This window comes from Harpia harpyja, chromosome 4, assembly GCF_026419915.1.
Source record: "Harpia harpyja isolate bHarHar1 chromosome 4, bHarHar1 primary haplotype, whole genome shotgun sequence".
Lineage (NCBI taxonomy): Eukaryota > Metazoa > Chordata > Aves > Accipitriformes > Accipitridae > Harpia > Harpia harpyja.
The window spans coordinates 30,140,211-30,160,355 of NC_068943.1; the positions used below are offsets into that span (position 1 = coordinate 30,140,211).

The 20,145-nt window shown below is 42.6% G+C and overlaps 1 protein-coding gene across 6 annotated transcripts in view; it reads right to left on the reverse strand.

Annotated features, from left to right (window-relative positions):
* ENOX1 (ecto-NOX disulfide-thiol exchanger 1) overlaps window positions 1-20,145 on the reverse strand; it is a 370,436-nt gene that overhangs the window by 16,090 nt on the left and 334,201 nt on the right. For 5 of the 6 annotated variants that reach the window (XM_052786076.1, XM_052786074.1, XM_052786071.1 and 2 more), the window contains 2 exons: window positions 11,621-11,728; window positions 6,865-6,921 (listed from right to left, as the gene is read on the reverse strand). In XM_052786076.1, coding sequence (XP_052642036.1) covers window positions 6,865-6,921; window positions 11,621-11,728 — 165 coding nt within the window. The remainder of the gene's footprint in view (window positions 1-6,864; window positions 6,922-11,620; window positions 11,729-20,145) is intronic. The other variant, XM_052786075.1, reaches the window with a different exon arrangement.

Here is a 20,145-nt window from a genome sequence, read left to right on the forward strand (position 1 = left end):
TGTTCAAGGCCAGGTTGGATGGGGCTTTGAGCAACCTGGTCTAGTGGAAGGTGTCCCTGCCCGTGGCAGGGGGGGTTGGACTAGATGATCTTTAATGTCCCTTCCAACCCAACCCATTCTATGGTTCTATGATGAAGAGTGTCTCCTGGGGATATTGAAGTTCCTTTCTCGCTTCTGTCATTTTTTGCTGTCTATTCCTTGAAGGACTTTAGCAGGTTGGAGGGAGCGTGAACGTGGTGTACAACCCCCAGGACTGCAGTAGCAGGCTTGTCGCTGAAGCAGAGGTGGCCCATCATCCTTCAGGTGGTTGCGGGGGAGCCTGAGTGCTCTGACAAGCCAATCTGCCTTGTACACTGTGTGGGTTAAGCACACAGCTGCATATGTATAAGGCTGAATGTTATTCCTCACTAGAAAAGATGGGATGACTCCTGTATACGTGTGCAGTATAAATACTCGGGGAAAATGCTTTGGGATGAAAGGCTGCACATAATGATCAGATATTATTAAAATGTCAGGTAGCTCTGGGCATTGAAGAACTGTCTCCCTGTGGAGTGGAGCTCATATGAAATTTAAAGTCAAAAAACTTTTGTGATTTGCTGAGTGGGTGGCTGAATGGGTTTTATCATTGTGTCTCAGAGTTCTCTCTTCTCCTCCCTCAGATGACGGGAATTCACTCCAATCAAAAGCCAAGGTACGATGCCACTCTGACACTTTTAATTAGGGACAAGGGAAGTGGTGTGATTTCTTGCTGCACATTAACAAAGGGGTTATTGCTACAGCCTAGATCTGCTTCAGGTAGCACACTCTGTGTCAGAATATACCTCGGTCTGCTGTAGCCGTTTGCTCCCCGTAGGGTTAGATCGTGGCTGAAACCGCAAAGCCTGTGATCCAGCCAGCAGAGAAATCTGCACTGTGCTAATGAAACTCTAATCCTGTCCTCTAACATGCCGAACCAGGGCTGGGGCAGCGAAGGGGGGAACTCAGGGGGACCCAATCTATCAGTGTGTAAGAACTTCTGAAGGCTGTGCAGGATCTTTGATAACATGGTCCTAAACAGCCAGTTAAACTCCTGTTATTTTTCAGGCCTCGTGGTATTGAATTCATGAGGTGGTCATTCCTCACGCCTGCCACGGTAAGTAGGAAAGCTGCTGATCTGTGAACAGTCATAGCTGCTTGAATTTATCATACTCCACATGCCTTAAATTGAAGGAAATGAGACGAAATGAGTGATGGAAGGGCTACAAATAAATGCCTGGAAAGGAAAAGGCAGGGAGTAGAGAGAGGCACGGCCACTCCTCACCCCCTGGTCCTGGCCCTGCCAGGACAGAAGAACGTGAATACAGACAGTAAATGTAATCCCCGGGGGCTTTACAACCCCCTCTGATCAGGGTACAGGGTCCTTGCACCTTTTTCTGATGACATAACACACCCATGATGAGAATCAAACCCCACATCTCTCTCCTCCTCAAGGGGCTATCCTCATCCCCGCACTGCACCATTACTCCTGCTTGTTCTCCTTAGACAATTAACTGCGTTTGTTAAATGAATTAGCTGACCGAATACAATCTTGCAAAGGGGAGCAGAGGGTCTGGAGAGCACACGTAGCCCGTGCTCTTTTTGGGAAATGCAGCTTTGAACCTTCTCAGGTGGAGGAGAGAAGCCAACCTCAACTTCTGGCATCCCCTGCAGGGGACGTCACCCCTGAACTCTCGGGTATGGAAAGGGTGCCAGCACCCTCTCCCTACCCTCAAACCCACACCGCTGTCATCGCCTCACTTTTTGCAGTGCCTACTCACTCCCGTGTGCTCCAGAAATGCCTGCTGCAAGGCCAGAGGACCCCAGCGAAGGCAAGGAAGCTACTCAGCGACTGCTGTCAGCTTGCTGAGGCTGAGGTTCACAGCTTACAAACCCGGGAAGCTCGAATAGAAAAGAAACACGCATCTCCTGACCTGTGCAAGCCCTGCCCTGGGGTTTTCTGGCCAGTAACTTTAGGCCCAAATTGCTCTTATATTAGCCACATTGAGCACATTTTTATCACAAGCCTGTGTTCTGGGAAGAGCAAGCCTTTTGAAGGTGGTCTAGCAAGGAAATGGCTGCTGCATTCACAAGGAAGTGAAGCAAAAGCATCAGCAATCGCTTGGGATCGTCGTCAATAAAGGTGACCAACTTTTGTCCCGTAGTCCTGAACCACTGGGATGATTTGAGCAGGCATTGCACTCTTCTAGTTCCCTCTCCTCTCCTTGTGTTCAAGGGCTCTTTTCATCTCACCTGGTTTGATGTGAGGCAGTCACACAGCACTGAGGTTCCCCATCCTATGGCAGGTGTGTATAAACACGTACACTGACATGGGACGTTCACAGCAGGTACCCTTGGATGCTTCCATTAAAGGTTTGCATAGTGAAGTACATGGACTGCACTCTGATAAGTTTGATGGAATTACAGACTTCTCCAAAAATTGAAGGGGGTTAGCTTTTTAAATCTTTGCCTGGCTTGTTGCAAAAAATGAGCCTCATTTAAGAGCTGTCTTTACTTGTCTTTGGTAAAATTCTTCAGTGATTAACCACACTATGTGAGAAGAGAAGACTAGGGTGTAGTTAGGAATAACATCACTGAGTGTAGCATAAAGTGAGCAATTTAGTAAAATGGTTGAAATATTTCAGCCTGGGTATACTCCTCCTCAGAGTCAGGGATCATCTGGTAACTGCTTGAAAAGCAGATACGGAGGGGGAAAATTAAAGGAAGAATCAACATCAAATGTAAGATGCTTGGTTGAACTTGAGAAATGCTCTGATAACAGCTTCAACCATTCAAATGGAAAAATGCATCCCTACTTAATATTATTGATTTCATGTCTGGAGAAAAACCCACGGAATATTGTGTTCAAGCTGCTGGAGATGCTAACTGGTGGCAGACAGACAAATGAGGTCAAAGTCATTACTTTGTTCAAACAATGAAACTCACACAGAACAAAAAGCTGGTAAAAAAACTTGTGGTGACATCCATTTCACCCTCTGAAATATATTCATTTTATTATGCTTTGGTGATAATGAAGTAACCCTAAAAGTCTTTTGGTGAAATCCTGGCTTTTTAACCTGATGGGAATTTAATTATTGACTTCAACGGAGTCAGGACTTTACCATGCAATTGCAATCTGGACATTCAAAATGCTTCTGCGACCATGACCCATCTCTTGCTTTGGTCTGAACTTGGAGGACTGATACTCTTGACTACCATTTTATGGCACTTTTACAAAGGGTAAGAGTTATTCACAGGAGCTATCTAAGGAAGGCAGATAGCTGTCAAGGGAGAGCACCAAACTCCTGGAAGAAGATCACTGAGTACTTCTAAAATGAGGCTTGTGTAAAAAAATCTCCCTTTCTCCATTAACAATAGAGGGATACCATGAATGTTAACCTTCCCACCCCCAAAACAGGGATATATTCACCCAGGCTATGTAACTGTATTTGCATACAGTGCCCTATGTATACTGAATTCAGCAGTGAGCAAAAGCAGATCTTTGATCAAAACACAGAATTAACCTATATCCAAGAAGCTCCACAGAAAGCCACTGAACTTACAGAAACAGTGGAAGAATAAATGGCATTTATAGCGTTAGCCACAAAACACGTGATTAACATTTTCAGTCTGCACAATGTCCTCTACTCGAGCACACCTCCCAAGCAAGATTTTTTTTTCACATTGGGACTAATCAGGTCCCAAGGGTCTGGGAACATCCTGGAAGAAGATTATATCTGAAATTATAATTGTCCATTGGCCATTATTTTGTCCTCAGTTAAGACAGAGATGTGAATTAAATATCGTTATATGCAGCAATGAAGAGGAAATTAAAAGGGGGCCAGATTAGAAGCAAGAAGTAATCTCTTCCTAACTGCAGGGCTGAAGGAAATGAACGCTCAGTGACAGCACCTCTGGCAGTCCTGGGTGTTGAAGTCTCTGTTAACACCAGGCCAGGATTTTGGGCTTTATGTACCACTTGAGCCTGACATTTGGCCTTTCCTGACACAGAGTATAGCTGGGAAATGTCAACAGCCATAACAAATATTACTGCATGTACTTGGCAAGTCACTCATGAAACACCCTTATGACTGTTCACAGAGCCTTGTAAGATGGTTTTGCTTTCTGGAAATAACAGACGTACAGGCAATACACTAAAATTTCGTTCCCCGCCCCCCCCCAGATTTGTGTTTGAACTGCCATGGCAGGGAGGGTAACATTGCAATTGCTCCAGCCTCTTAGTTAACTGTGCTCAATTCTCCTGCAAAAACAAGAGAAAAAAATGAAGATTGGTCCATTTATAGGTTGGGAACATTTCAGGAACGATGTTTTTCTTTTTCCAAAGGTGTCCAGATCCTTGTTTCCCTTTCAGGATGGTGTCACATAATGGAAATGTAGAAGACACACCAGGATAGGTCTAAGTATATATTTTCATCTATCTGTATCTGCTTTTGCTAAGAAAAATATTTCCATGTTTTATTTTAAGAAAGAGTATTTTCTAATGTAAAATATGATGCAGACCAGTGCCATCAGCAGAAAGCCTGAGGACTGCAGAAAATAATCTTTTTAAAATTACAGTATGGGCTTTCTTGATGTGTATGCAGTGTGCCTGAAGTTTCTACTGTCCTTCCTAGGAGACTGATTTTCTGCAGAGTAAGTAATCTAAATATGCCATAGTGTGAAGATTAGATTGTGTGTTCAGTGTATAGACATACATTGCCATTTTTCCTTACCAACACCTCCCACTATTGCTCAGCATGTAAAGGTATTTCATTTGCTGAATTCAACCTGTCAACTGTAACAAATATGTCCTAATCCCATTATATGCATCACAGTTCACCAACAACCACGTAGGAGCCACCAAGCCTTTTTCTCTTTGATCATCGCAGATTTGCACACTGGCCAAGGGTAAGAACCATGAAGTCTGCTGAGAACAGATGTGGAGAGACAACCTGCAAGGCTCAACACCTGAGCACTACATATTTGATATAAATGACAATTGTTTAAAAGGTACCTCAACTTCCATTTGACAAAGTTCATTACTGTAGCAAATGCTTTAACATCAGTTCTTTCCCTCTATTTCTCTATTTCCATTTGTGCTGCTGTGCTTTCTGTATTTCATGGTGGCATAATTGTTGAATACATGGCTGCAACTGTGACTCGGGAATTGTACCTGTCTGGTCTCCCTTTTCACCATTAATTTAGCTATTGACTTCTTTTCTTAGGAGTCTAATATTGCTATGAGATCATCATAGGAAAAGGTCATGGAAAAGAGGGGCAGAAAATAGAGTTTCTATCCTATGGAAAATTCAGGCATTTGAACAATTCCTACAATTACAAACTGGAGCAAAATATTACATTTTGAAAAATTTACCATTAACCAAAGATTCTGAAAGCTTTGTTTTAGATATCTGGGAATGATGTACTGAAACACTCTCTTTACGCAATCGAAATGTTTCATTTTTAATGTTATTTCAAACTTTATATTATATAAAAATAAAACTTTCAGGCTTTTCTGTTTTATCCAGTTACACATGAGCCAGAAAGATAAAAGTTGAAGCATTTAGATAATTTTCTTTTAAAACATTTCAGTCCTGCAAAACATTGTTTCATCCACATTTTTGGAGAGGAAGCAAGTTCCTTTAGAAAGTTTCTAAGAAGTCTTACATTTCTAAATTCCTCTAGGAAACCTGCAACCAGCTGTTGTACAAAGTCAAGTTTTTAGGTAGCAAATGTGAGCATTTCAAGATCATTGGTGGATTAATGTCTTTATTTTGGTTTGCAAACAGAATCTTTCAAAGGGGCAATGAGACGCTGTGCAGACAGACTGCAACTGCAGATTTGTTGGAGCTATCAGACAATATTGAATGTCTCCTGTCCAAATTCTGAGAGCTATGAGGCTCTATCGACTTCACTGCGGAAACAGACCACAATGAATAAGATTCAAGAAAGGATTAAAAAAGAGAGGACAACCTTTTCTTATCACAAAGCGGTCCAGAAAATTTGAGCCTTCCATTCAGGTTTAAAATAAAACCGCTTTCCTGGCTGTGCCATTAGACAACACATTGGCTAAAATAGATGCTAAAATATATTAGTGTTCAGACTGTTGCTAGTTCTCTTGGCTAGGAGGAAGATATAGAATATAATCAGTTTTAATTTTCATATGTTTATGACAAAGCGCAAAGCTGCATGGTTTGGATGACAAACATAGCAGGAAAGTTTTCCTTTTTTCTCTCTCCCCTTATGCAAATTGCTGTTTTGACTGCAATCATTAAGGGAATAACAGAAGCATTTTTTTTGGCAGCAGGTTTTAAAAAACATGACCTTAACAAGTCCTTTAACGATTTGGGACAAAATAATGACTCAATGAATTAATGTAGTCCTCTTGTGCAAATGAGCTGTTTCCAAATTACACACGTATACGAATCACTTCACTCAGAACTGAAATATGGCCAGACTTGCTCAGCTGCAAGGTGGCAGCCACAGAGACAAACAGTATAACTTTGTAGCTTGAGTAATCTTGGACAGGACACTAAGGCAAAACATTTCTCTTGCAGTCGTTTCCATGGTATCTTTAACACCCACATACAGCAAGTAGGACATTGGTTGTTAAAGTCTCATCCAAATAAATCCTACAAAGTAAATTGCATGGAACCCAATTTATCTACCTCGAAATGAAGTTTGCTGGGATTTGAACCTGTGGGTTCAGGAAAAAAACAGGCACTTCAAACCTGATGTGCAAATCATTCAGCCATTCTATCAGCTTTAAGACATAAATAGTAAATTTGAGACCATACGCATGCATAGATACATATATCTCTAAATCTATACATAGATAGCTGTACCTACATTTGCCTGAGATTCATCATGCCCATTGATTTCTGCTAATTCCTTGGCGCTTTTTAACTGCAAAGAGTGAACAAAAAACAAAAGAGAACAAAACAAGCACATTACTTGAGTATTTCACACAGTTATCTCTGATTTATTTGAAGGAGCGTTTTATAAAGCTTCCAATGAGAAAAACAGATGGAGCATATAATTCTAATGAGGTTTTGCTCAAACCATTTTGAAACCAACATACTTAAGGCTTGATAGGCTGGCAAAAAAAAAAAAAAAAGAAAAAGAAAATAATGACTGGGTCATTATTTTTTAAATAATAAGATTAGAAAGTAGTTTCAAGGCATAAAAAGTGTACAGAATTGGCTCTCAAGAATAATAAATTATTTCATTTCCCATTCTTGTTGGTATTAATTTAAACTTTACAATATTTGCAAGTTGCCACTAGCTAAATAGTGTTTTGCTAATGATTACTTTTGAATGATATATTTTGAGCTGTTTAAGATGCCAAAGTGCTACTATACGTTTCCTTCCTGAGGAAGCATCTAAATAACTGACATGGCTCCTGGGTATGACGGAAAAGGAGGTGAAGAGAAGAACAGCTCTTTTATTTAACCAGTGGCAGGAAGAACTGAGAAGACACTGCCAATTCCAAATATATGATCAGAACTAAAACTTTTCTTTTTCCTCCTGAATCAGCTTTTTGGGGAAAATCCAGGATTACATTGGGGATTGTAAAAATCACTCCCAAGAGATTTAAGGAATGTCCTTGCTCATGTCTCAAGCCACAGTGAAATGCGCAGTCGTTCATCCTGTGACTGAGCAAACACAGAAAGGAGGAGACACCACAGCTCTCCTGAGCCTATAAGCCGTCGAGGTTTGTACACTTAAATGAAGCGCTCAGAACCATTTACTCTATAGGTAAATCTCTGGTGAGTCATGCTTTTATTCTAACTTAATTCAGAGTTGATATCTGGGATGGGGGGAGATGGGGAACAATAAATAGAACTTTCCTCTGCATTCCTTGTTTTTTTGCCAAGGAAGCTGGTGTTGATGTCACTGTTGATGATACAGCCATGATCCAGAATGACAACAGTCCTAAAACCCAGGTGAAATGGAACACTACTATGTTTTGATTAGGTGTCTGACTCAGAAGCGTTGGTGGACTACCCCCCTAGGGCGTCTAGGTTACCTCCATCATCTTTTTGCCGCATGGCAGCGACAGTTAAACTGCATGTGATTCAGTTCCCGGCTTCTCACAGTTTCCAATCTGACAAGGTAAGCAGGCCGTGGTCTCTGCATACCTTATTATGCAGGGCTGTAAACTGCACTGGTTCAGGAACTGCTGCTGAAGCCACTAAACCAGTCCTGATGGAGGGGGAAGGGGGCAGCAATCCGTGATAAAGTGGTACAAAGGATAGCTGGGGATTGCAAATTCATCAGGTCTCCTGGTTCAATTCACTGATGCTCATCTTTCAATACCCTCAAAAAGTCTGCAATTTATACTGACAGCAGGGTGAATGCATTTCCAATGAATGCTACATGTTTTCCCTGTACTGAAAAAATAACCATTCTGTGAAACCACCTCACTGTGAGGATGGCTGGTAGGAACGAGCCGAGACGGCTACTTCCAGCCAAGCACCAGAATTAGGTATTTCTGCATCACGGTGCGACTGAAAGAGCCGTTTCCTGATTCTGCCAGTTCGTCATTATAGAAATTCACCTCACGTGAGCAGTTCTGTTGAGTTCAGCTGAATTACTCATCTGAATACGAGGTCAGGAGAGCGTGCTCGGGTATGTAAAACTGCTCCGCACGCTAATGCCAGGTCCTGAGCGCTCGAGGAGTGCTGTTCATTACTTACCTTTCACCTTTCCTTTTCCAGGTTGATAAAGTGCCATCACCCCTTGCTGACTGCCGGCTCTTTGGGCAATGCTCCGCATGCGTTCTGCTGGTGACATACCACTCCTCCGTCAGCCACATGCGTGTTTGACGGGAGAGTGAGCTCAGCCTCTAGCCTACGTTGGTCTGGAAGGATTTCACTCCACCATGGTTTCCCACCACCATCGCCCTGGAGTGCTCCACCAGTTAATCTAATGCAGATGGGATGCTTGAGCCTTTCCATCTCTTTTATTGCATGTCATGCTCTGAAAAGGATGCCAGAGCTCAGGCAAGAAGGTGCTAGCACCCATATCTACCCCAGGACCACTGCAGTAGGAGGTGGAGGTGAACCAGTGGCGACAACGGTGGAAAACTTATGGGTAGAAAATGTGCAGCTACATTCCCACAGGCTAAAGGGGTAAAGTCCCTTTTTTCCAATATTGTTTTTTTCTAAATTAAAATTTAAATTATATTCTTCTCTCATATCCTAAATACTGAAATGTTGGAATAGGAACCTTAGAAAAACATACAATATTGGAAAAACAGGACCTGCCTTACCCCCTAGACCGGCTCCATCGCAGGTCGGTGGCGAGTGTGATGTTACCAGCAGAGAGTATGCTAAGGCAACACACTGAACTGGTGCCAGTAACAACCAAGGGCCTACCTGAAAGGAAAGGAGAAGGGTTGAGGAGATAGAAGTCTCTGATATGTCTAATGCCATGCTGGGGTAGGTCTGACTCAAACCAGCGGGCGTGAATCCCTCTGACAACCAGAGCTGGAGGCCACGGGCCACATCTGATCCAGAAGCCTTTTGGGTCCAGTAACGCAATATGGTGCACAAGCAAAGGGGACTTCTCCCAGCAGGGTGTCCCAACCTGGACACGGCTGGGTTGGTGCAAGTGGATCGGTGGGAGAGGTGCTGAGCCAGACATGCTCAGACACGGCCGCACCTTTCTGTGCAAAGACACCCGTGGCGAGGCAAGGTGGGAGCCCTCTGCCAGCTTGAGATGAAAAGGCAGATTTCAGCAAACGTATCACAAAGAAAAGCCGTACAATCAAGGCGGGAGCCCGGTGCTATTTGTTTTTGAAAGAAATGTTCATATTGACCCTGCCAGATGATTTTCAATAGCCGTTGTGGATGAAACACGCAGATGAGCTGTGGTGCTTGTAGAGGAAAGCTGTGAGCCTTGGCAAGTGGGGGTCATTACTGCTAGGGCTTCTGCTGTTCTGGAAAGTTTTGGAACTGGTTCAGGTTTGTTGGAGAAGCACACTGGCTGTGTAGCACTCCTTAGGAATTCCAGCTACTTACAGTCTTGGCCTTAGGCATGTTTCAGAGCTAATTCTCAAAAGAAATGCAGATCCATCCTGCCTTTCTTCCAGCTACTGTTTCGTCTGTCTGCCTAGCATGAGTGCACATTTGATTTGCAATTAGGAGGAGTCTGCAGAGATTCAGAAGTATGCCCTGGTGGTCCCTACTGGGGCCTAGCATTGTAAGATTTTCTTATATGTTTTTGCAGCATTTAATTGCTACCAAGACGTAGAATAACTTCATGCAATTTCATTTTTTTCTTTTTTAAGTATTTTATAAGGCTATACCTTGACTGCCATGTAAAAATGGAAATGAGATGCAATTAATTCAAGAGATCCAGTGGATTCTGTGTTTACAAAGATTCTGCCATTATCAAATCCATTCTTCCTCATGGTGTTTTGTATAATACACTCTTGCATCATCTCTCATTTAGAAGGTTATCTCTGTAACCAAAAGTACTAAGAAGTCCAGAATCTAAATTATTAGTTTCTAGAATATATTTGTCACTAGATATTTCAAAGACAAATGCTAAATGTGAAACAATGCCACAGCTTTCATAATGGTCATTTAAAAGATCTGAAATGACATAATTTACTTTTCCCATTATGTACATTAAATGTATAAACCTGTCTTCAAACGTATTCAGACATACATGCTGAAAAATCTTGACCATAAGAATCATCAGAATTTTGAATCTCTGCCTCTAAGCAATTCAGATCCCACAGTCTTTAAACTGCAAATACTTAACCAAGCCACTAAATATTTCAGCTCAAAGTTTATATAGAAAGGACTGAAATAAGGTCTCAAAGCAGAGACTGTGCCTGTGCAGCACAGGTGGGGATTTGTGATTTCAGTGTGTCCAAGCCACATGGTCTATACAGACAACATTTATTTATGCACACTGTGCTTGCGCACGATGCACTGTTTTATCTCCAGATTTACAGATTTAGCACCAGGTTTTCTTTTTGCTTTGTAACTATCCATCTTACCATGCTTATAAAACAATACTATCACATGTCCTTCTCAGTGTCATAGAACACCTTATTATCAAAGAAGGTGTGATAAGCAGATTTACAGATGTTTGCTTCTCACTGCTTAAATAAGTGCATTGATTACTACTTTTTTAATGGCATTATGATAAACTTCCTTGTATACTCACATCTGCACAAATAACACAGGAGATGCCAAGCTCTTTTTTTTTCAATACTAGTCTCAAAAGAGCTGTTTTGTTTCAGGTATATTTAACCCTCCCAATATTTTTTTTTAATTCAGAGCGAAAACACGCATCACTGATATCTATGTAGAATAACGTAAGAGGAAATGTTACTCAAGACATGAAATTCAATCTTGGATAGTATAAAATAAGGGTCCCTTTTCACTCTGTTTTCTCAAACTCTCGTGTTAGCCTCAGCTGCGTTCACAAATGCTAATCAGAGCAGACACACAGGCCACATAAAGTTATGTCTTGCTCACAGCATATTCTGTGGTCAGACTCCTATGGATACTGGAGGTGAAGCCACAAGTCCTCCATCCCCTTAGCATGCCTAAGCTGGCATTTTTCTCCCACCAGAAACACTCACCTGTTCCTGCAGGACTTTAAGCATTGCTTGTGTATGTGTTTGCTCTTCCTTGGCTTGCTCCAGTTCGGATTTTTTGTTATTTAATTCTTCCTGTATGCTCAGCAATTGCTGTACAAACCAAAGAAGTTTCTGGTTAGCATTGTCCGGATCCAAAGCAGTTTTAAGTCCTCAGTTTGATAAATCCTCATTTCAAACAATGCTTTGCAGTCTGCTCCTACATTTATTATTGTTGCATAATCTGCTGCGTCTAAATGGACCAGAGGTAAATTATTTTCATCTGCCTCTCCTTCTGCAGCAGTGCTCCACGAGTAATGCATCTGTTAATGTGTGTTAAGCTATTTTTTACATTAAAGTAGAAACTCCTGGTACAGTATATCACCCACAGAACGACTGTCACATTCATCTGAACCAAAATCTTATTTGTGGAAGTATATGCGGTGGTTTTAATAATACTAGGGTAAACACTATGGTACATAAATAATTTAAAAGCTCAGCCCTTTAATATAATTAGTCATTGGCCCACAGCCATTTTCATTCTATGCAAAGCAATATTCTGGAAAGCTTTCACACTGAGTTGCCAAGAAGACAAAAGCTTCCTTTTTTTTCCCTTGTGCTGTGATATTTTATTAGATCAGGAAGACTGACACCCTACAATCAATGTATCAGCCAGGAAGACTGCTGATCTGAACTGTCAAAACAAAAACCTATGACAAAAACCTATTTTTATGAAGAGAATTCTGGGATGTAGGGACACCTTTAAAAGCCCACATCCCCTGGTCTTGGCTAGCTTTAGGTTCTGCATGGATTTATTGTGACTGTCAAGACCAGGTCAGTAGATTTAATTAACTCTGAAATAATTATATATTTTTATATTGATGTGATGAACGTTAGACACTGCTGAAGAGCAAAAGGAGACAAACACGAGATTAAAAAGGAGTTTATCGTGCTTTCCCTTAATGATCGAGAAAGGAAACTATGATTTGCTGGGGCAACATATTGCTTGTAAGCACACTCCTTTTTAAGGACTACTTGAACGAGGAATTGCTTTACTAACCTGCGTTACTGATCTAACCATGTGTCTAAGCATCTAAAGCTTAGTTTATGTTTGTGCTTAGGACCGGTAACTCTGACTCAAACTGGTGTTGCAGATGTTCAGTATCTTGGTAAGTTACAGATAGCAAACCTAGAAATAGTCCCTGGCCTTGTTCCGCTGCACTGGAAGTCCCAGGCATCAAAGGACTTGGCACCAGTATTGTTTTCAGAGCTGCTTGGAAACAGATGACATTTCAGGGACTGATGGAGTTATTGGTAGTGTATTTCTGTTGTAAGTGAACACCAGTATGATGGATTAATTCAGCCACTGAAGTAAAAATACATGTGGGTATATGTCTGATTATCTCTCACACGCTCTACAGTCCAGCTGGGTTAGCTTTTTGATGGATCTTGCCGCCTGGACTGCTCCCTGGGAGCCTTCGAGAGACATTCAGGTATGTGTGTTCACTCCACCACAGTACAAGAGCATTTCAAATCTCAAGATTTTACATGAAATAACAAGGTCTCTTCCACTGAGGCTCTTGCCCAACCAACTTTTGCGTGGGAAGCTCCACTTCAGCATTTCCTGACTAGGGATGGACTGCCACCTCAGGCCTGTGTTCATCTTGCCTGTTGGGTACTGCTCCCTACACTTTCAGAAGATACACTGAATTTGTGTATACTGTCATATGTCACACACTGATACCCATTCAGGTCCTTAGCACTGTTATACCTTTCCAGACATTTCATAACTTTTTAGCCCAGAAGGCACCATTTGGTCACCTCATGTAACCTCCTGTCGTTACAGACCATTGAGCTTCACCCAGGATAGCTCTAGCTGATGTCTGCAATTTAGAAAGAAGGGACTCCAATCTTCGGAAGAGAAGCAGAGCATACAAGACACCAGAAAGTTAGCATAAACCCTTTTGAGGGTCACTAGCTGAGACACCTGAGGTTTGGTAAGCGGATGTGTCACCTAATAGGGGCTGGTGAAATGTCCCCTCCTTCCCAGCTGCAACCTGTTTGACCTTACACACCTGAACATGGCAAGGGTTGTTAAGAGAAAGGAGTCTTTGCCCCACATCTCAGAGTCTTCTCTGAGCAGTTATGTCTCACCCGTGTGGCCAGCCTCTGACGATTCAAAGGGAAGAGCCAAAACGAATGAAATGATCCTCACACAAAGCCAGGAATGCATCTAGCTAGTTAGGCACTGGGAGGGGGGAAGCCCTCCTTTCTGTCTCCAGGCAATCAGCTGAAACCTTGAAGCATGGGATTTGATTATCATCATCTCAACACGGTGCTATGAGTACTAGGGAGTCTGAGGAGGAACTCACAAGAGATCTTGTTTGCTCCACAGCCTCTGAAGGAAGTGAATAGCCATGCATATCCAAGGAGAACATCACCGCCATCCAGACTGCACCTTCATCCTGGTTCAGAGATTTTACTCCAGGTTCTAGGAGAAACCCTAGAGCCCATCCTTCTGAACCATATAAACTCCCATTTGGAAGACCCCGAGTGAGTTTTCAGTCCATCTCTGCCCCTGGAAAGCCTTTTCACTACCAAATGACTGTTAGAAATGGGAAACCAAGATCCACTTATGGGTCGAACTTACTACACTTCTGCCAAAACTGAAATCTCCTTCCTCATCCTACCCACCCTCTCCCCATGGTTCTTCCATGGCCAAGTTTTACATACCGCAGATCAGCTTACAGCCTTCCACCGTATTATTTTCACATCTCCCACTGCGATCTCCCACTGTGATTTAGTCTAATTATATCCCTCTTCCTTTGATCCTGACTTTGTGTTTGAGGCAATTTTTCCAAAACTGTCCGAGCATGGGAGGAAGCGGTGTAGAAGACACTCCCTGAGAGCACGAGAGATAGTCCCCGTTCTGCACCTTTGTACTTGGCTCTGGACCAGCCAGGAACAGGAATCCCAGGAAAATATCCAACGTGCTCAGTTTCCCCGCGGTAAGAGAGTGTGCATTCTGGTTGCAGTATGACCTGCAAAGCACTTGATATGAGATAAAACATTCCAGCAGTCTTAATTTGACTTAAGTTAAACTGTCACCTACTGCAGGCTTACTGTGTGCGCATAGGCTTATATTTTCAAAGACAGCAAATGGGTCCTATTTTCATGGGGGTGGAAAACAGAGTATCTGTAACTAAGGTACCATATTCCCAGTCACACATAAGGTTTTTCATTCACAGAACTGGGACCTTTCCATCCAACCCCCAAAGATGACAGAATTGTTTAAACCTTGTAGCCATCCCCTGGGGGTTTAACCTCTTTCTTTTTCTCTCCCTCGTATTTAACTCAAAAAGCTGCAGAACCTGCTAATTTTGCATGGGTCAGGTTCTGAAATTTCTTTTTCATGAGTGGTTGGTGCCACCAGCAAGAAGTTGTAACAAGGAGTTATGCCTGCCAAACAGAACATTTTTCCCTTCTAGTCTCATTTTGGAAAATGAAGAAATAGATTTGACTGGAAAAAATATCAGCCTAAGACAGACGAACAGGGTGAAAAATTTCAGCACAAACACGTGATGTTTGGCAAAATTAGAAGCAAGTGGGAAGAGGATCTTAAACTGGCAGGAATGAGGTAAGTTTCATAACAGGGACTGCTGTCATGCCTGCTTATAAACAGACAGCCTCTCCATAAAGATTGTGATGAATGATGCCAAAATGATGGTATTTAATTATTCAGAATTATTTTGTTTTTCACATAAATGTGCTTATTAAAAATTGATCCTATAGATATTTCTTCTGCCCTTCAGATTGCTTGCAAGTATACACCACAATCAATTAAAATAAAAAATGGTTCTTCTTGGTCTTAACGTTTGTGCTGTCTGATACTGTTCCACCTACTTTGCCATCTCACCCAGCCTTTGTGCCAGAGCTTCCCCCCGTGCCCACCCACCCACGCAGCATTTGCTATCCTGCTTCCCACATGTTATATCCTGCTGGCTTGTCTCACGGCTACTGCCAGCACAGCTATCAAAGTGTTCTTTCCTTCAATCTTGTCTCACCTCTCTGGCCATTTCCTTTAAGCCCTGATGTCCCCAACTTTGTGGCACAGCCATGGTATTCAGACAGCGGTTCCCCAGTTCCCTCAGGCAAAGGAGTGACTTCTTGGTTACACAGCCAGGAAATACCTGGCTCATTCTTCTGCTGTCTTCCAGTGGTCCTCAATGTGCAATTCTTTGGGTCTCTGAGGGTCCCCTACAAGTTATGCAAGGGTCTTTTCCCCAAGCCAAAATCCCAGTGTCAGGAAGCAGAAAAGCATCTCACGGTGCTCGTCGCAGCTCAGGATCCTGGAGAGAGACACCTGCACAGCCCAGAGCTCCACCAGCACCAGTCTGGAACCTCAGCTGGTCTACGTGCAACAAAACGTAGGTTGACCCCTAAGAGATGAAGCTGTGTAGTAGGTCCAGATCAGGCCGGTGGACGTCACTGATATCCTCTTACTGGCATTTCCAGAGAGGAGACAGGAAAGGAGAAAGAATTAACCTACAGGTCGTCTCTCTAGAGATCAATCACTGCATTTTAGACAAAAAAAATGCAAGACAGATTGCTTGTTTCCAGCAACAGCTCTGGAGCTGCTCTGTATAGAAATGGTAAATATCACTCTCCAGTGTTAAGATTCATGAAGACCAAATCCTCTCTGTACATAAGTAGGTAACTAATTTCTTTATATGGGGGGGAAGGGTGTGTGTGTTTTGTTTTGTTTTTTTCACACATTCCCACCTCCAATGCTGAATCTCTGTCAGAGACAGTTCAGCACCGCCCATATTGCGTAGATCTCAAAAGTGCAGACAGAAAATTACCATCTTAAACCAATCTTCGCAGCTTCTGAAACATTAAATATAGATGGCATTATTGAAGCCAGCTGAATTACTCAGACTGTGTACAATGCGGTGCCAGTGTGGCCAAGAATGCTAACAACCAAACAACACACAGTGCCTTGAAATATATGAGAAGCCCTAAAGGGAAAGTAATAGCTTGCTGTTGTGTACCACTGTGCAGCCATGAAATACTCCTTCTCTTTCCTCCCCTCCTCCCTGCCCACAGTTCTTCACTGCTCCCCAAAAGGCCCTGTTACATGTCTACATTTAAATATAAATTACGGACATATCTAGAAGTGTGGTCACACACCGAGCCTAGCAGGACAGAGAAGGGTCTCAGAAGGAAAGCGTGGTTTCCAGCATGAAACCATCAACTTAGTACGCTAAGAAAAGGGAGGCAGATCAGAAGAGACCGCAGGGCCTGAGGCTGTACTTAAGATACTGTAAGGCTGACAGAATAATGAAAAAGGAAAACCAGCATTTGCCACAAGTTTAGCAATTATACTGCTGAATGGTCCTGCCCCTGCTGTTTTGGTTATGGTTTTCTCTACAGCTGCTTGAAATGAAATATGAAAAGGTTACAAAGACCTTAAGAAAGGGAAGAAAAGAAGAGCAGACAAAAGAACACCTCCGAGGTGGGAACACTGACTTTGAACCCAGGTTGTGCAGGCATTTTCAGCAAACCCAGCCTGTTCAGCCATGGGAAGGAGGCACAGACTGTCTCTCCCATACCTGTAGTAGCTGCAGAATGTCCAGAAAAGATCTGTGGCAAATTCTTCTGAAATGAGTATATCAAAGAGGGATGCTCTTACATAGCCTAACTGAGCCAACTCAGTTGAATGGTCATCTTAGACACCTAGTGATCTCAGGCAAACTGAATTCTATCGATATAATGTTTTGGGGCAGCATATTACTCTCCACTTACTACCTACAGGGAATATATTCCTATACAGGAAAAAATGGGGAGATCTGATTCACCAGGTGCCTAAAATGAAGGCAAAACTTATGTGCCGGCTGTATCCCAAACAAGGCTGCCTTTTTCAGTCCCAATGAAATCAAGGCTTGCACACTAAACAGTAACCCCGGGAAGCAGCTCTCACTTTCCCCTAGACTACACTAGAATCAGAGATCTAAAAAGTATGAAATCACAGGCATTGAAAGGACTGCAGAGTTCACCTAAAAATTAAAACACTCACTTATGTTAGCAATTTCTGAGGTTTTATTCTCTTTTTTTTCCCCCAAGTAAAACCTTGCTGTGTCTTTTCTAACTTTATTTTATAGAAAGAAAAAGAAGTTGGAGTTTGCCAAATGGAAAAGGACAAAAATCAGCAAGGAAAATTACTGTTTCAAAATTCTTAGAGGCTGTTCGCAAATACAGAGGGGAAGGACGGTAAATATTTATTTTCAGAATCCTCCTTAGGTAGAAGGAAAAGAAATAATGAATCAAAATGAAATCTCAGGTACACAACAAATTGCAAAATAAAAATACAAATCCCTCTCCCAGTACTTCCATGGACCGTCTGGAAGAGCGTTTTTCTCTTTTTGTAAGACAGACAAGATTTCATATCACAAATGGCCAGCACATGGCAGGCTTGAATAATGAGAAAGTGACTTCCCAGCTGAGCAAATATGCATTAGTAACAAGACGCTGATGAGGCCAGACAAATCACCAAGGAAACAGGAGAATGTGAAAGACAAGTCAAAGAAGCTTTAGAAATGAGCCCTCAAGGAAGTTAGCCATGTTGCAGCAGTAAGGGCAACATACATGCCATCCTAATGGATGACAAGGCATTATTAAAACAAAGAAAGAGTATGATTGTGGATTTTTTTAAGGGAGTAAAAAGAAACACAGTGTAATAGCACAATGTTTCTCATCCCTCCCACCTCTCAGGGACTGCCTGTGTCATAGGAACTACACGGATGGTGTTATTTGGATGGATGGGGGGTTTTGCAATGACAAAAATGTCCAAGTCCTGACCCCCCCTGCCCTGGGCTGGTGAAGAGCTGCATGTGGATCAACAGCCCAGCTCCTGCTTGTTGGGTGTCCACCTGCAAAGTGAGTTTTCCTGATTCTTTGGCCAGAGGCAAAGACCATGCTGAACATGTTAGCTCCACAAGTTAACCGCCTCAGAGGGGGCCGGGGAGCTGGACACGCACCTGATGGGTGAGCGCGTATGGTGGCACTACTGAAGAACTCTGTCCAACGGCTTCCTTCGGGAGATGTTTACCATAGTCCTGTCCCCCCTGCTATTAGATTGACTGCAGAGGTCCTACAGCTTTTCTGCACTTTGAGTAGGAGCAGGCAGGACTGAACCCGAGAAACATGCCAAATGAGAAAGCAGACAGATAGACACAGACACATTGAAACTACCTAAAGGGAGGTTACAGAGAAGATGGAGTCAGGCTTTTCTTGGACAAGGGCTGAGGGTGAATAGACAAATACTCAACAAGGAACATTTCTATTACATATAAGGAAAGTATTCCACAGTGAGGGTGGCCAACTACTTGAACAAGTGCTCAGAGAAGCTGTGGACTTTCCATCTTTGGAGGTACTGAGAACATAGCTGGACAAAGTCCTGAGCAAAACTGAGACAACTCCAGAGCTGCCCCTGATTTGAGCAGAGGGATGGTGTATGTGACCTCCAGACGTACCTTCTGACTTATGTTTTTCTGTGATTCTAAAGAATACCTAATAGATATCAGGTAATTAATTCTCAATTTCTTTTGTTTCTATGAGGCATAGTAATTCAGCCACACCAGCTACAAGAGGCAGTGTTAGGAGTTGGACAGCAGATGAAAGGAGAACATGGACAGTGCAATGAATGGCTTAAGAGCCAGTCTACAGCTTTCCTTTGTCAAGTAATTTTTAAGTATATCTCTTACTCCACGAGAAAGACAAGTTCTCTTCGGTCAGCTATGGACTTTTGCAGTAAATGAGGAAAAGAGCCAAGTACTTAGGAACATTACAGAATCAATCCCTCCTCTCAGAAGTTAAATGCTCCCAATTTACTAATAGATACTTAGTGCTATCATCAGGGATCCCTCTCTGGGATCTGATTCCACAGCAGATTGCACATGGTCTTTGATTTTGATGGGATCTGACTTTTACAGCAGATGACACATGGTCTTTGATTTTGATGGTGGCCCGTGGAGGGGAGAAGCCTGGCCAAAGCCCATTGCACCTCGTCAATAAAGCTCCCTCCTACCTTTGCGAAATGAGGTGATTGGCATATTACATAGCCCTTGACTTTACTGGCAACTGGTGAGTGGACAGGTGGGCTTACAGTTGGCTCTGATCCCGATCAAAAGAAGAGGGCTGATCACAGATGAGCATTATGTCCCCTCTGCCCTCATATCTGCCCTACAAGGCAACCAGTCAGCACCTGGTATGATGCACAGTCAGAAGAAGACATGCTCGTCCATTCATAGGAACCTCATCTTCTCCAACCTCTCACCTGGACCTGTCCGTTGTGGATACCTCCTCACCAGGCAATGACACTTGAACTGTATGATCCCATCTCTTTCATGGGACTGCAAATGAGCATGATACAGCACGCTCTTTCTCAACAAACCAAATTAGATTTTTTTAAATTTTGATTTCCTATTCAAGAAAAAATATTTTATTTATTTTGAAGGAGAATAAAAAGACCT